The 17,742-nt window shown below is 46.7% G+C and overlaps 1 protein-coding gene across 2 annotated transcripts in view; it reads left to right on the forward strand.

The window, feature by feature from the left end:
• The window catches only part of HNF4A (hepatocyte nuclear factor 4 alpha), a 32,301-nt gene extending 17,117 nt beyond the window's left edge, over positions 1-15,184 (forward strand). For both annotated transcript variants that reach the window (XM_032767346.1, XM_075072286.1), the window contains 6 exons: positions 3,764-3,919; positions 8,473-8,560; positions 9,547-9,702; positions 11,674-11,910; positions 13,037-13,159; positions 15,042-15,184. In XM_032767346.1, the coding sequence (XP_032623237.1) occupies positions 3,764-3,919; positions 8,473-8,560; positions 9,547-9,702; positions 11,674-11,910; positions 13,037-13,159; positions 15,042-15,184 (903 nt within the window). The remainder of the gene's footprint in view (positions 1-3,763; positions 3,920-8,472; positions 8,561-9,546; positions 9,703-11,673; positions 11,911-13,036; positions 13,160-15,041) is intronic.
• Positions 15,185-17,742: the final 2,558 nt, after the last annotated feature.

Consider the following 17,742-nt stretch of genomic DNA (forward strand, 5'->3'; position numbering starts at 1 on the left):
AACCTGTGGAACTCGTTGCCAGGGGGTGTTGTGCCAGCAAAAGTATAATTGGATTCAAAAAACAATTAGAGAAGTTCATGGAGGATAGGTCCATCAGTGGCTATTAGTCAAGATTGTCAGGGACGCAACCCCGTGCTCAAGTGTCCATAAACCTCCAAGTGTGAGAAGCTAGAACTGGACAAAAGGGGAAGGATCATTCAAAATTGCCCTATTCATTCATGCCCTCTGAAGTATCTGGCCACTGTCAAACACAGGTTACTGGATTAGCTGATCTGATGAGTTAGATGATACTGGTTTAGATGGACCCAGTATGGCCATTCTTATGTTCTTAAACCATCTGGCATGTAGGTCATATGGTATGTTTCTATTCCCTGTTTAGACAAGAATAAATCTTGGAATCTGGCTTCCGGTGCAAATAGTTGTGATTATGAATTCAAGGTTTGCTTTATGCAAATATTTTCGCTAACATTTGCTTAAAATTCTTTGTTTCTGTAAACATTCCTGCCAGGACACTCATTTGCTAGAATATTCACAGAAAGGGGCCCAGAAAGAGGAAGCAAATTTGTTTAAGAATTTGAATAAATAGCCATAGGCTTAAAAAATTGACTTTGTCTAGGATGAACTGAGCCCCAGAATTCCAAGAAAGGCAAACACTCGGGATGTCCCTATCAGGCCTCCAGGTCAGAAAGCATTTCACACAATCTCCTCGCCATCAGACAACCTGAATCTAAAGCACTGGCAATATCCAGCGGTGCAGCCTTAAATCCAGTGACATAATGCAAGGAAACCATTCAAACCATTACCACTGCAGTGCAAGGAAGGTCATCTTACAAGACCATGCATCACCCAGCCCATCTCAGTCTTGGTCGCCTTAAGCACACTCCCTGCCCTCCCCACTCTGCCAGTGATGCCAATCTCAGTCCAACCAGGGTCTTTATCTCCTTTGATAGGCATCACCATGTCTTGCGCCATGTTGCTGCTTATACTTGGAATGAGCTTCCCAAATCTCCAAGTCAAACCACCTCCCTCACCTCATTCAAATCTCTCCTAAGAAGGGCTGGAGGGAGAATAGTTAAGAAAGGAGAAAGGGGGAAATTAACAGAAGCATTAAGGCATTTCTAAGCACAGCGGGATGACAATTTTTGTCCAAAACTTTTTTTTGGTTATAAATGCAGATTTGGGTTGACTGAAATATTTGTGTTAAATTTGCCATATGGTTTCAGGCAAACCAGCAAACAAAAACAACCCTGCCAAAACAAAACCAAAAAATTCTGAAAAAATTGAAATTTTATTTAAATTTTTTTAATTTGAAATGACTTTTTGTTTTGAAATTTATTTCATTTTCATTTAAAACACATAAAAACTTTATAAACACTTGAAAATGAACAAAATATTTAATTTGAACTGCAGCTATTTTTTTCCTTACTTTTTGAGGAAAGTTTAAAATTTTAAAACTTTTCATTTCAGGTCAGTTTGAAACAATGTTTTGGTTTGTTTTTCGGAATGGCCAGCAAACTGGAAAATCACATTATTTACACAGCTCCATGTCCAAGCTCTAGGGCTTGATCCTGAGAAGTGCTGAGCATTCCTGGCTTCAAAGGGAGTTGAGGGCATTCAGGATCCCAAAGGAGTGCTCAGCAGCCTACAGGATCGAGGCCCTAGTGAGTAACCATGTGATCTTTTAATTGTCCCCCTTGTCCTTCCTTTCCGCGTCCCCCACCTTCTGTCTGCTGATACTCTCTGTGGTGTATTGGGTAGAATGTCTGGCCAAGATTTTCTAAAGTCACTAGTGATTTGGGATGTCTCTGTCTCAGCTTCCGGGTGCCCAACGGGAGACGATTTTCACAGTCGGGTGCCCAACTGATTTTTCTTAGCATAAATCCAGCACTACCCAAATCACAAGGCCTTTCTGAAAATTTTGGCCCATGACTTAACTCATTCTGCGAGGCTCCTAGCACATTTATGGGCCCTGTAAAGATAACATCGCACTCTGCTGCAAGGTGAGATAAGGGTCCTCTGGCCACGAGGCTTGCAAGGGAAGAGCATTTTACAATGAGACTGGATGTTCTGAAGCAGCATGCTCCTTTGTTGAGTCAGGTCTCCTGATAAAGCCAGCAGCCCCGAAGAAACTCATTGAGACTGCTCCATTCCAGCAGAGCACATACAGACTCATTAAACACTGGGGATCCTAGCATGCTAATCGGTAACTTATATATGCCTCGCTAATTAGAACAAGATATTGCTGAGAAGCCACTTTCTCTGGGATCTCAGGTCACTCACCCAGAGGTCTGTGTTTATTTGCTAAGCCTTCCAGGCACCCTGATTAGGGTAATACATGGTGAGATTTTTACAATCTTATTTATTCAATAACAGCTCTAGAGCTGGAGATGTTCCAAGAAATGCAACCTGGAAAAACTGCTGGTGCCTTTCAAACCAGTGAGGCCGTGAAAGAGGGAGCCAGGGCTGGGTGAAAGTGCTGGGATGCACAGGACAGGAAGAGCAGGATTCCAGAGGGCAGAAGGAAGAGAGTCGCTGGGTCTGGTTAATCACTCACAAAGTCATAAGGAAAAACTGGTGATTAAAGCCAGATTTTGAAACAAGCTGAGTATGCAACTGTGCAGGCAACATGTGCATGCACTTGCGCATCTGATTGGCATGGAAGTTTGCTGCACCTTTGCATGAAAATGGGGTCCCTGCACATGAAGATGTGCCAGATCCATCATTTGCAAGTGAAATGGCACCATTTCCCTTTACAGTCATAGTAATTCTGCATGCAAATTGGACGCACGGTGTATTTTCGTGGGCATGTTTGCACATGTACAGTTTAGCAAAATATTTCTGACTTTAAACTGGGGCTTCAGCATTTCAAATGGGGATTTTAAATTTAAATGTTCTGGTTCTGATCTCACTTAAGCCAGTTTTAAGCCTGGGTAACTGACCTCAGTGGAGAGACTCCTGATTTATTTCAGTAGGAGTGAGAAGAGAATCAGGCACTATATTCAATATCTTATGAAAAAAGCCCGGCAAAGGCAGTGATAGCTCTGGTTGGTTGGGAGCAGGGTATGGCTGGCATGGCAGGTAAGGTAGTTCTCTGATCCCTCGCTGGTGAGAAGAAGTCTTTTCTCTAGCACCAGCACTAGCCTTGATGAGACTCTGCTGAAGGAAAACTGGGTTTATATCAGTGCCCATAGTACAGAAAGAAGGAATGACAGACTCGTCTGTGGGCCACACTGGGCTCTGGAGTAAATCCACTGAAACCTGACTTACTCAATCGGAGGAAGAACTCTTGACTCTGGACGTGTTTCTCACATGCTTTACAGACCGCTCAAGTCTGGTCAGGGAACGACACATTGATAATGGGGGTATCTAGGCTTTGCCTCTGTTTTTCATTCCCTTCCTCCTGTGATAAAGAAAGAAAGCAAATCTAGATCCAGCTCCCAAGTTTCTGGGGGGCATATGTACTGATCCAGGCTCCTCATCCAGACCTAGCTTAGAGATAGCTCAGTTGCTAGTGTGGAGCATCATTCCTCACATCTCAGCTATACAGAGGAAAAAGCTCCTGACTCCATTGATACCTGCCTGCCTTTTAATCTGTTCTTTGATTAATGTCTATAGATCCACAAACCTACATGTTATATCAGAGAAGGCAGAAATGCTGCCCCCACTTTTCATGGGTCTTCCCAGCTTCTGGGACTTTCATATCACTGGCTCTTCCAACTCTGAAATGTGAAGATCCTACATGGGTCCCTTCTCATCATTGCAGATATCATCACCAATTTCTGTGATCAACGGAGACATCCGAGGGAAGAAGATTGCAAACATAACAGACGTGTGTGAATCCATGAAGCAGCAGTTGCTTGTACTGGTGGAGTGGGCCAAGTACATCCCGGCCTTCTGCGAGCTTCCCTTAGATGATCAGGTTAGTGCCATTTGACCTCCCATGGCTCTTTCCTGCGGAGGGTAATCTGTGGCCAAGAGGAATGGCCCGATCTGCAAAGAAGTTGCACATTGTTTACTCAATTACCACGACTGCACAAGCAGATCAGATAACTGCATGCATACAATACTAGCACTGGCCATTTGCATGTGCAGTTAAGCAGACTGCACAATCGCTGTAACAATGTGCTCAGCTAGACGCATGTAGCGCCCCTCTCCAGCAGACAGAGCTCCAGGAATCTATGTAATCTCCTTGGGAGTTACACGCATAATCGTGCACACATTTTACAAGCAAAATTTTTCATGGACAGATGGTTGGTGAATCATTGGTTAATGCTACTGCGGCACTTTGAAAACCTAAAGCACTATACAATGCTTAGGATAATTAGACTGATTAGGTACAGTATATTGGCTTAACGTTTGAAGGCCTTTCTGTTGCCTAACATTAAAAAAATCTATCTTTAATTCATTCACTGGGCCTGTGGTTTCCTGGTGTCAGTGGTAACTGTTATTGATAGTGATTTATAAATTATAATAAAAACGTGTCTAAGATCCCAAACCAACAGCAGCATCTCTGTAGACTGAGAAGTTCTCATATATTTGTATTTAAAGCAAGATATTAAAGTAATTTACTTACCAAGACCAGCATAGAGTGCTCTGCATTCCCCTTGAAAGAAGTGAACCATAAGATCTAAGGGTATGTCTACACTGCTGGCAGAGTGTGATTTCAGACATACCGTCGCTGGCTTTAATCTAACTAGCTGAGGTCCGTGGCAGCCTGGGCTTCAGCACAAGCTGGCCACCCAAGTAAGAACCCAGGGTCCCAGGAAGGCTTGCATACTGCTATGCTCCCCACACTAGCTAGATTGAAGCTATCTTTGGCATGTCTACACAAGCTACATTCATACTTTAGACATGCCCTAATGCAGCCTCAGTGGCACAAGGAAGCGCTCAGAGTTAAGGACTGCATTTCAAAGTTGCATGCAACTGATGGAAGTGGTGAAAATGCACAACTATCTATGTACAGGTGGTACGCATGCTCAAAATACACACACATAAAAGTGGGAGTGTGCAGGGAAAACTAGTGAGAGTCCATTTCTGCGGAGGGCTCACAGTACCTGTAGTGGGGCAGGAGGATGTTTCCAAGTTAATTGTTTTTTGTTCACAAATTTAAAAAGGGTTCTTTTCATCCAGGACCAGGGAGCAGCCCAGTGACCTCCGGATCAGAGGGTAGTTTTTACCAAATCAGAAGATTAGGATATTTAGAAAATGAGAGTGCCCAGCTAGTAAAGAAAACCCACTGTCATCTCACAGTGCAGATCTCTGGGAAGTCTGCATATTTTACAGCCTTTAGGAATGCTCCCATTTCTATCTATTTGGGTGGTAGCTTTGAATTATTTACAGTGATAAACAGCACGCTAAATTCCTAAAGCAAATACACTTAGAAATCACAGAAAACAAAATGGTGTCCAACAGCAAATTGTATTTACCTAGCAAACAGGCTACAGCACATAGAGGGCTAGATGCAGCTACTGTTCTATCAAGTCTTTCAGTGCCACTTGGAATGGATGTTGTAAAACTCAGTTAATGCTTTGTAAGATCTATAACAGTTTGCACATGGAACGTCCTCACCAAGTGTCTTTGGCTTAGTCATGGGAATTTTTTGGAAAGAAAATAACCAAGGAGCAGATTGCCTGACCCCTGTGTTCACACTGAAGAGAGGTTTTTCACATGCTTCCTGCCCCGATGTGATTCCTGGTCTGAGTAACTGCTCGTCGGTGTGAGTAAGGGGCTCACAGTCTGGCCCAATATGTCAGGGAAGAATCCAGGAGAAAAATATTTGCATTTTTTTTTCTGAAATGCACATTAAAAAAAACCCGAACAATTAGACCCATATTTTCAAAGGAAGATGAACCACATGACAGTGTGGGATCCACAACTAGAAATGGCAGCAAAAATGTGTGAGTCCCTGAGCCAGCTGCATGGTGGATACTAGAGAAGTTTTCCATCAGAAACTACAGTTTCATGGAAATCAAAATATATTGTGGGAATGCCAGTTTCAGTGAAACTTTCCACAGGAAGATGTCAAAACAAATTAATGTTGAAACACTTTAAGGTAAAATACTTCATTTCAGCTTTCTCATTTTGTTTAGACTTTTATATTCAATTAAACTATTAATCTTAATATTATATTGGTATATGTTATATTAAATATTTTAATCGAATATAAAGTCAAAATGAATCAACATTATCGAAACAAAACATTTCAACATTAACAACATAATTTAACATTATTGAAACAAAATGTTTTGATAGTTGTGAATCAAAACATTTTGGCCTTTTCATTTCACAGGAAACTGTGAAACTTCCGATGCAGAATTATTTATTTTTTAAGTTCAGAATTCCCTGAGGAATGGAAATTCCGGTTTTGACCAGCTCCCGTACACACAGATAGGTGTGGTTACATGACAAACTGGATGACTGCACACATCTGGCCATCTGCACATGCACTTCACATTGTGTTGCACAAATGAGGGTTTCACAACACCTTGAAGCATTCACCCTTTTTGTAGAAGTCCCTGTTCTATTTATTTGCATAATACCTTTGTCCCCTCAAGTGTCAGCATCTTTTCTAATCAGAGCTTTGTTGTAGCTCATTTGCATTCTCTTGACACTTATGGTAGAGTGAGGCTTCCCTTGGCTTCATCTGATGCTGAAAGATAACACCCAGGAAAACTGTGATATGTTCCTGCTCCTTGCTTCATTCTCCTTTTCACCCTCTGTTTATTCAACAAGCAGAGGCTGGACCATCCCTATCAGGACACACTTTTCCAAGTCTCTCCATTAATGTTTAATAGTTGTTTTCTTCGGCCAACATCTCTGGCTGGCTATTAAGAAGCAGCTGGGCCACACTGTCCAATAGTTAACCTTTGTTTCTACAAAAGCTTTGAAATTGTTAACAGAATGGGGCAAAAGATCCGGGACATTCTCAGGAACCACTGAGGGGTGTAACATGAAGAATGTCAATTATTAACGTCAGGGCAGAAAAACATCTCTTTGCCTTCATTGGTCTAAATTGCCACTGGGGGAGCAAATGACCAGAAGATGACCCCACCTGCTGGTGGGATATAGCACGTGGCATGGTGACCCCACCCGCTGGTGGGATATAGCACGTGGCATGGTGACCCCACCTGCTGGTGGGAAGTAGTGCGTGACATGGTGACCACACTATGGGTGGGATGTAAGGCATGACATGGTGACCCCACTCCTGGTGGGACAAAAGAGGGACATGGAAATTATCCTACTTATTGTCATGATGTAGAATGTGAAATGGAAACCACCCTCTTCCCTGGCATGAATGCATTATGCAGGAGTGACTCTGCTCCCCCAACTCTCCAGCATGGCATGTATCATTCAGAAGCGACTCAACCCCTCTGGTGTGAGTGTCCAATGCTATTCCAGTCAATGCGATATTATTTGTGTGACAAGTTCTGCAAGGGTTGCCAAAGTGTGAGAAAAAGACAGACCCCTCAGGTATCTATCAGAGGAAGGAAGCCCCCCCCAGGCTGGGTCACAGACTCTGGGGTTTGATCCCTGCTTGTCACGACTATCCGTTCCTGAGCCACTGGCTGGCTGCTCTGTGGGGTAATGCCGTCTCTCTCTTTTCTCCCAGGGTCAGTCACAGTTTCTCCCAATCACTTTTTGATAAGACGTCTTTTATAGATCCTGACAACCTTCTTCCTTCCTTATACTTGGGACACTGGAGCAGGATGAGTATGTCTCTGCTGCCATGCTGGGTGCACAGTTGCTCCTCAGACTGGGCTGTGTACCTCCCGATTTCCATCTCTTGTGCAGAGCCACCCATAGGCGGGGGCAAGTGGGGCAATTTGCCCCAGGCCCCGGGCCCCACAGGGGCCCCGCAAGCCCTGGCCTGACAGTGGTCCAGGTCTTCGGTGGCATTTCAGCAGTGGGGGACCCTTCAGTTGCTCCGGGTCTTTGGCAGCATTTCGGCGGCACGGGCCCCTTCAGTGCTGTCAAAGACGTGGAGCGACTGAAGGTCCCCCTGCCGCCAAAATGCTGCTGAAGACCTGGACTGCCACTGGGTGAGTACAAGCACTGCAGCTCCCCTGCTTTGGCCTAGGCCCCCTGAATCCTCTAGGTGGCCTTACTCTTGTGTGTGGTCAGCAGTTGTGAGAGTCTACCTTAGTGTTGCATATGCCAGTGCAGTGAGGTGGGTGAGAATTCTGTGCAGGGATCTGGACCAGCTCAGGTGCTGGGCTAGTATCTTGAGCATCTTTTGGTTTAGATTGTTGGCTCCTTGGCCAAAGGGTTGGCGGTACTGCACCTGAGGAGTGGTGAGATGTAGGAGAACATTGTGTTTGAACCCCCACATATAACCAGAGCAAGGACCTTACTCCTCTGCCCTGACATGAGCAATGCAAGAGTGGGCACTTCTTCTACATTCTACTTATGTGGAATCAAAGCACTCGCCCCCCTTCTCCCAGTCACCCAGGTAATACATCTCTGTCCTTGCAGGTGGCATTGCTGAGGGCACATGCAGGAGAGCACCTGCTCCTAGGAGCTGCCAAGAGGTCCATGGTGTTCAAAGACATCTTGCTATTAGGTAAACCACTTCTTCTCTATGCTAGGATGCTGCTGCTTCCTCTAGTAAGGCAGATACACTCACACGGGATCATCCTCTTTATGGATTTGAAAGGGATGGGCATTTTATTTCGTCCTGTGTCATTTTTGGTGAATGACGCATTGGGTCGGAATTCTCATGTATCCAGGGAACCCAGCACTGTCCTGGGGTTCAGTTTGTGCTTCTGATCTAAGGGTTTGGTTCACATTTCCACCATAAAGCTCCATTACAGTGCTCCATCAGGGTAGAGGGGCCTACAGGTCATTGACCCACCCCCCGTTAAGACCCAATCACGCTGCCAGAGAGGTGAAAAGAGGCCTTAGTGTAAGTGAGAAGCAAAGCCTCCATCTTCATTCAGCTTTTCCTTGTTGCAATGATCTTCCTGTGCCCAGTAATAGAGTGAGAAGAGGCTGCTTAGGTAACATAGGTCAGCATTTATGGCCAGCACATCCCTTCTGCTACAGGAGAGGAAGGCAGTGGATGTATATAAAGACAGGCCCATTTGCTGCTCGGGGATGGGTGGAAGAGGCAACTTCACTTGTCCCAGGTGGGTTTAGTCTTGTTCTGAGATAGAAAAAAGCCCAGTTGCTAAAGCCCAGGACTGTTGTGCTTATTAGGAAACCACTGGCATGTTGCAGCATCCTGTCCCAGAGTAATGATACCTGTCCCATGCATGGCCCACCCATGGGGAGCAGCTTTGTAATGTCCTTGAAGTCTACAAAAGATCCCGGATGCTTGCTGATTCAGGAGGCCAGAGTGATTTGTCCCCACTTACACTCATACCCACATACCACACTTAATTCCAGCCTCGGTCATGTGGGGTGAGGAGTGAATGTGTGAAGCCCTGGTCAGCATTTTAAAACTTGGTGGATGCAATAAAGTCTGAGGCGCTCAGGTGCCTCCTTGTTGCTGGTTTGATCAAGAGCAGCAGAGAAGACTCCTGATATAGTTCTATTGTGTTCCTAAAGGAAATGACCACATAATCCCACGGAACTGTCCTGAGCTGGTAGAGGTGATCCGTGTGACCATCCGAATCCTCGATGAGCTGGTCCTGCCATTCCAGGAGCTGCAGATTGATGACAATGAATATGCCTGCTTGAAAGCCATCATCTTTTTTGACCCAGGTAGGCCCAAACCTTCAACAATTAATCATCAAAAAAGATTGTCTCTTACAAAACCCAGAGTAGCAACCACACAAGAGCTTCGCCCTGCTCTCACACTAGCCAGTGCCCCAGCAATTTGGTACAGTGTCGGTGGGATGTACCTGGTTTTCTCAAGGTGGTTTCTCCAGTGCTTTCAGAGCCCTTTCAAGTCTCCAAATCTCTTCTGGGACTCTGTGTCTCCTTGCACGGTGCTGGCATTTGGATACAGCGAGATAGTGCTGGGCCTATTATGATAGAGGAATTTGACTCCCTGGATAAAGTTAAAAAGGCAGCAACCCTGGCAGGCAAGACAATAGGATTGTTACTAGCAGAGCTTGGAGCTCCAGGAAGGTGCTGGTTCCACAGTGTTCCTGTGGGATCAATGGCCACACTTCATGCTCATGTACCAAAGCAATCCCAATGGAACCGGGGCAGAGCTAATGTCATCCCACACCTGGACCCCACGTGTCAGGGTTGGAGGATGAGGAGGTGGGGGCTGGGAATGCAATGAGATTCCTGAGGAATTCTGAAAGGGCAGAACTATGGATCCATGACAAGGCAATGGCTGAACCATCAATTTAGGAGACAGATTTTCACAGTCAAGCTGGACGGGCATATCAAGTGGGGTCCCACAGGGATCAGTTCTGGGTCCAGTTCTGCTCAATATCTTCATCAATCATTTAGATAATGACATAAAGAGTACACTTATAAAGTTTGCAGATGATACCAAGCTGGGAGGGGTTGCAAAAGCTGTGGAGGATAGGATTATAATTCAAAATGATCTGGACAAACTGGAGAAATGGTCTGAAGTAACTAGGATGAAATTCAATCAGGACAAATGCAAAGTTCTCCTCTTAGAAAGGAACAATCAGTTTTACCCATACAAAAGGGGAAATGACTGCCTAGGAAGGAGAACTGCAGAAAGTGATCTGGGAATCATAGTGGATCACAAGCTAAATATGAGTCAACTGTGTAACTGGAGTATTGTGTCCAGTTCTGGATGCCGCATTTCAGGAAAGATGTGGACAGGTTGGAGAAAGGTCAGAGAGGAGCAACAAAAATGATGAAAGGTCTAGAAAACATGACCTGTGAGGGAAGATTGAAAAAATTGGGTTTGTTTATTCTGGAGAAGAGAAGACTGAGAGGGGATATAATAGTGGTTTTCAAGTACATAAATGGTTGTTACAAGGAGGAGGGAGAAAAATTGGTGGTTAAGCACTGGAATAAATTGCCTAGGGAGGTTGTGGAATCTCTATCAGTGGAGATTTTTAAGAGCATGTTAGACAAACACTTGTCAGGGATGGTCTAGATAATACTTAGGCCTGCTGTGAATGCAGGGGACTGGACTAGATGACCTCTTGAGGTCCCTTCCAGTCCTATGATTCTCTAGGATGGTATGGTCACTTTGTGCTGTTCAGGTGGCACAAAGGGACTAGATCCTGCCCTTAAATAGTCAGCAGAGAATTCCCCTTGTGGAAGGGACCTCTCTTCTCACCTGAACCTGGAGACTGGGGCTCCTGTGCCAGCCCACCCCCTCCTCATTCATGGCGGGAGCGTGCCAGGTGAGGAAGGAGACGTTGAAGCAGGCCTGGGAGTGACAGAGTAGACCTGTGCTACACTGAGCCTCTGCTGCTGATAGCTGCATTAGGGACCTTACACCAGTGGTGTTAGTTAGCACAGTCCTTAGGCAGTGCCAGAGGATGCTGGGGAAGGTTGGTGCAGAACAATGGAGGCATAACTGGCTTACTGATGGCTCCCACCTCTGTGCCAAGCCAAGTTTGGATGCAGGGGAGAACTCAGCCCTAGAAAAAAGAACCACAAATGTCTATAAAACCAGATTGCAGGGAGTCAGAGAGACTGCCCAGGCCAGGCTGAGCCCACAGCTCATGGCACTGGAGAGGGTCTCTCCCTTGGGAAACAGCACTCCATTTTTTGTTCCGTGGTTTGTTTCAGACGCCAAAGGGCTGAGCGACCCCACCAAGATCAAGCGGATGCGGTACCAGGTGCAGGTCAGCCTGGAGGATTATATCAACGACCGGCAGTATGACTCGCGGGGTCGCTTTGGCGAGCTGCTGCTCCTGCTGCCCACCCTGCAGAGCATCACCTGGCAGATGATTGAGCAGATTCAGTTTGTCAAACTCTTTGGGATGGCCAAGATTGACAACCTGCTGCAGGAGATGCTGCTAGGGGGTGAGAATCTGTGCTCAGCCTCTGCAACCCTAATCCTCAGCACAACCCCATCACCTTCTCGTCATAGGGAGGGAAAGAGCTGGGATCAGAATGGGGAGTGTCCTTGATTCCCAGTCCTGTGCTCAGACTTCCTGATGCAGGGAGCTGAGCACATCCACCCAAGTAGATCATCTATCTTCATTCAGAAGCTGCAGCTTGTGTGAGATGTAATTCTGTCTGAGTAATAACAGGAGACCATTTTGTTCTTATTAAATAAAACTGGCTGTTTATGCCATACGTACCGACTCCATGGGTGCTCCATGGGTGAATCAGGGTGGGAAAAGGCAAGGTGAGGTGGAGCCTTGGGGGAAGGGGTGGAGTGGTGGCAGGGCCTGGGGCAGAGTGGGGATTGATCACCCCCAGGGAAACCAGAAAGTCGGCACCTCTGGTTTATGCAACTATTTACCGGGCTTCAGGTTAGCATTCCTAGCCATGAGCACACAGACTGACTTCTCTGTGCCTCTTCCAAACCCTTCCCTCCTGCAACCTGTCCTCCGCCTCCTCCCAAGTTCCATGCAGGTTGCTACATGTATCGAAGGTGCTGCTTCCCAACAGGAGCAGCTGCTGAAGGGATGACAAGCTGCCCCTTTGTCCTTACATCATCTCTGTGCACATTCAGAGGATGCATCTCCCAAAAGACAGAGTCAGCTACTTACCCAAGTCCTGTTTCCCCCTAGGAGATTCATGGGAGCAATATATGCACTAAAGGGCAATGGAAAGGTTTGGTAAAGCATGGCCCAGCTTTACCACTAGCTGCCGAAAGCTCAGATAACCTCATGTGATGTATGTAGTGGAGCAGCAGTTTCCCCTGTGCTGCTCCTGCACGTAGATCCTCCCCTGAAACCCATGAGGAGAGGAGAGTGACACTGCCACAACCGGTGTTGCTGTGGCAGAGGCAGAGCAGCACTGAGGTGTAGTCTCAGTAGAAGACAGGGAGGGAGTGTGTCCTGATCATTTACACAATAGTGCACCTGGAATTACTGGTCTGGCTGTGAACATTTGGCCCTCTGGGTCTATACTCTTTTAGACTGTCTAGTGCTTTCCCCTTCTGCCCTGCTCACCATTACTGACATTGAAATGGTTCTAGGCTCATCAAGTGAAACACCTCATGCTCACCACCCTCTGCACCCGCATCTGATCCAGGAGAATCTGGGGACGAACGTCATAGTTGCGAACACGATGCCTGCTCAGATGCACAATGGGCAGATGTGTAAGTATCCCTAGTAGGACTGACAGCTGCCAAAACAGACCTTGTTTGTTTGGAATAAAACTAAATGAAATGAGTAAGAACAGTAAGAATCAGGCTGGCGTTCCAGTGACATCCCTGAGCCTCAAAGGCCGCCACAGTAGTGGCATATTCTACACTGCAAAGTCACAGTGATCCAAGATGGGTATTACGATGCTAGAAATTCCTCTGGAGAAAGGACAGACAGACACACAGGGTGGCGGGGAGGTTAGAGTAGATTAGATTGAATGCATGATTCAACTGAACACTCCCTGGACTAAAGCTCCAATCTAATGCATGACTCCTGAGTGCTGATTTGATCAGGCCCCAAAAGACTAGCCTGGTATCTCTGGGGGAAAACCAGTAAAACTTTTATTAATGTTTTCCCTGTCTTGGCCTCCGCATTGTCCTTCTGTCCAAAGAACCCAGCATGAGGGGGTTGAACACTAGGCTATCACACGTGGCCACAGCACAAAGTTAGATCTCAGAGATGACATTCAAATGCAACCTACCAGTAGGGTTGCCAATTGTCGAATGGCACAAACTCAAACACTCTTGCCCTGCCCCCTAAACCACTCTTTCCCCAAGGCCCCACCCCTTCCATGCCCCTTCTCCAAGGCTCCGTCCCCACTCACTCCAGCCCCTATCCCTCTGTCGCTCCCTCTCCCCCACCCTCATTCACTTTCACTGGACTGGGGCAGGGGGTTGAGATGCAGGAAGGGGTGCAAGCTCTGAGCTGGGGGGTGGGGCCAAGGGTTTAGGAGTGTAGGAGGTGGCTCTGGGATGAGCCTGAGGCAGGGGGTTGGGATGCAGGGGCTCTGGGAGAGAGTTTGGTTGTGGGAGGGGGTGCAGGACTGGGAGGGAGTTTGGGTGCAGGATGAGGTGAGGGTTTGGATTCTGGGAGGGAGTTTGGGTGTGGGAGGGGGGTGCAGGCTTTAGGAAAGAGTTTGGGTGCAGGTGGGGGTGCAGGGTGTGGGCTCTGGGAGAGAGTTGGGTGCAGGAGGAGGTGAGGAGTCAGGCTCTGGGAGGGAGTTTGGGTGCAGACTCTGGGCTGGGGCAGGGGGTTGGGGTGTGGGAGGGGGTGCAGGGTGCAGGCTGTAAGCTGGGGCAGGGGGTTGGGGTGAAGAAGGGGGTCAGGGGGTTGGCGCTCACCTCAGGTGACTCCCGAAAGCAACTGGCACTTCCATCCAACAGCAGCTTCTAGGTGGGGAGGCCAGAGGGTCTCCACACCCTGCCCCTGCCTGCAGGCACCACCCTTGCAGCTCCCATTGGCCAATGGGAACTGTGGAGTAAGTGCTCGGGGCAGGGGCAGCATGCAGAGACCCCGGAGCTACAGGGACAGTGCCAACCACTTCCAGGAGTGGCATAGGACCAGGGCAGGCAGGGAGCCTGCCTTAGCCCCGCTGCTGTGCCGGACCTTTAACACCTAAAATCTCCGGTTTGGCTGCAGGAGACAGAGCGTTATTCCAGGAGACTCCCGGTGAAACGGGGAGGGTTGGCAACCCTACCTACCAAGTGAATCTTCAGTGCAGAGTGAAAAGCAGGCACAGAACCCCTGACCCTGTGCTTCTTGCTGCAGACTCCCCCAGCGTCTCTAGTGGCTATCTGCACTGGAGACTGTAGTGCAGCCTAAGCAGCAGCATGTGCACAGCCTACTGGAAACCATGTTTTCACTGAAGAGCAATTGGCCTCTCGGTAACCGTTGTGCCAGGGCTAGAAGGATTCAACCATATCCAGATCCTTAGCCCTTCCCCAAAGTCTGGATTATATGGAATTGAGAGCCAGATCTGAATGTTGCCTCTTGATTTCTGGTAGTCCGGTAGCATCTGCTCCTTCTGCCTTTGTAACATAGTGTTTCTTTCTGCAGCCACTCCAGAAACTCCACAGCCTTCCCCCCCTGCAGGCTCAGGATCTGAGCAATACAAGCTACTCCCTGGGGCCATCGCTACTGTAGCAAAACAGCCAGCCTCAATCCCACAACCCACCATCACAAAACAAGAAGTCATCTAGCATCTCCCAGAGGAAAACCAGCCTGTTTTAGAAAGACTGTGCGGGGGAAAACAGACTGACTGTCCCAGTGAAGACAGACGGTATCGGTGGATTCACAGGCACAAACGCATCAGCTTGTTTATTGGAATACAGCAAAAGGCTGTCTTTGTGCAGCTAGAGAGAGCATGTGCCATGGTCCAGCTGAGAGTTACATATCTGGGAGTTAAACTGTAGTGAAATCATTAGTCCTAATACGAAGGGCCAGAACTGAAACTCATGCCTGCTGGTGACTCTTTTGAGATTTGTATTGACTGGCTGTGAGGTTGCATCTGACCATTTCTTTATTGCCTCGAAGTGGGTTCAAAGCAAACCAGACACTGCTGGAAAAAAGGACTTGTCCAATACAGACACTGCATTTGAAGGAAGGGTGGAGATATCTGCTGCCGTCTTTAAAGCTTCTCAGAATAGTCCCAAGTTTCAGCCGACCTTAATGGAGCTAAAAATTCTCTGGAAACCATCATTCCGAGTCAGAGGGTATAATAACCTCTTGTGACAATATTTAGGCAAAGCCTGGTCCACATGGTGAGTGAGTTGGGCTGGGAAATCATTGCCGCTTCTAGATTCCCTGCCATTTCAGACTTTCCATGTGTTGGAGTGATGCTGGAGTTCCTTATCCAAGCACCATTATTCCCTCCCCATGGCAGACACTGAAGGAGGCAAAGGCAGCAAATTCTTCTATTATGTTACCATGGCATATTTGCGAATAGGAATGGAATGATGGTAGAGTTGTGGGATTCAGCTAATGGGCTTGGGAAGTACAGATACAGGGGCACCCTGAGATACTGCACAGATATCGCTAGGATGATTGCTGGGATCCTGTGCATGTCTGTGCCTCCTAGTGGTACTCACACAGGTTAACTATAAGCAAAAGCTTATCTGCAGCCTGGTCATGGGAGATTATGGTAGGAGGAGACCTGAAGGGGAGTGGGGAGGATTCAGAGGTGGAGAGATGAGAGATGGACCCAAGACTCAAAGGTTGGACCAAGATCTCATGTTCCTCAAGGCTTGGGAGTGGCTGGACCCAGCTGCTTGATCCAGGCTCATCTTTAATCCCAAGTGATGAATTATAGCCCGGCTGGTGCCATGTGGACTTCTCCTTCACCACAGTATAGCTGGTTGATCACAGATTTATAGGGTTTTGTATCGTGGCAGAGATTAGTCATAACAATCCGAAAGATACAGACTGCCAAAGCATGAAGACAATAGAAAACCAGGGAACCTCAAACTCTGCTGTGAAGTTCTCAAGGGGTCAGGGAGAGATGTAAATGTCCCACCTAGCCCCTGGCCTGGACCCTCGCCATAGAAGCTCCTGGGTTTTGCTTTGCTTGTGTTTTTCTTTTGCTCACTGAAGCCTATTGGTGCTATTCCCTGCAGCTCCCTCCAGCACAGGGAAAGAAGGCCATGAAGCTAGCAATTTCTCTCACCCCAAGAACTGAAATCACCTCCGGGGGAAATACTAGCTTTTCCTGACCACACACTGTATTTCTGCAAGGTCTTGGCCTTGTGGGAACATCAAGAAATGGTGGAGTCACAACTGCCAAACGGTCTTGAGACAAATCCCCAGCTGGTGTAAATGAGAGCTCCTCTGATTTACATCTGCTGCGGATGTGGCCCCTGGATTTCAAATGCAAAAGCCAACACCCCGCCCCTGCATGCGGGTTTCGAAGTATTGTATTGTCTGTCAGACCTGATGGCATTTTGTTGAGTAATTTATTGCAATGATGAATCTAATCATTTTCTATACATTATTTTGTAAATCACATTGATTATTTATGATCAGGAAATTAAATGCGAACAACTTAATAACGAGACTGTCTTTTTCCAACTGTATGCAGAGATAGTGTGAGGGGAATATGTCTCAGTGCACATTTCATTCGCACCAGACATCCCTAGTACGGTACACTAATTTTTTGCTGGTTACTGCCTTCCAATGGAAATAGAGGAATATTTCTTTACTAGAGTTTGTATTAATACAAAAAGAAATAAATGCAAAAATATTTTCTAACTTTTCCTGGAGAGATGGATTTTTTTTTCTTCTGGGAGGATAGTTCTAAACGCCCAAGCCCTGGTTAACTCTAGCAAAAGGGAGCGTCCATACCTTTGGTTTTCCAATTACACCAGGGCTGAATTTGACCCATAAACCAAATGGGCCTTCGGCAGTGTTGCCAGCTCTCATGTTATCACAAGTCTCTCAATATTTGGTATTTTTCTTAAAGTCCCAGGTGCTGGAAGCATGATTGCATGAGAATTTCATTTAAAAAGTAACTTTCTAGACATTGTGGTTGTAGAGAAAAGCTTGAACACAGGTAAGTTAATAATTACACTGTGAAGGCTCAGACACCAGAGAGTAAAGAAAAAGAAGCCAAAATCTATTTCTCCTAAATCCCAGGATTTTTTAAAGGAAATCACATGATTCTTGGGGAGGTTGACTCATGATTTTTGAACATTTCGAGGTGGCAATGCTGCTTTAGTTCTACATCCCACGTCCACTAGTTCCAGGGGGGTGTAAATGAAGGCAG

This window comes from Chelonoidis abingdonii, chromosome 14 (genome assembly GCF_003597395.2).
Source record: "Chelonoidis abingdonii isolate Lonesome George chromosome 14, CheloAbing_2.0, whole genome shotgun sequence".
In the NCBI taxonomy this organism is placed as follows: Eukaryota; Metazoa; Chordata; order Testudines; family Testudinidae; genus Chelonoidis; species Chelonoidis abingdonii.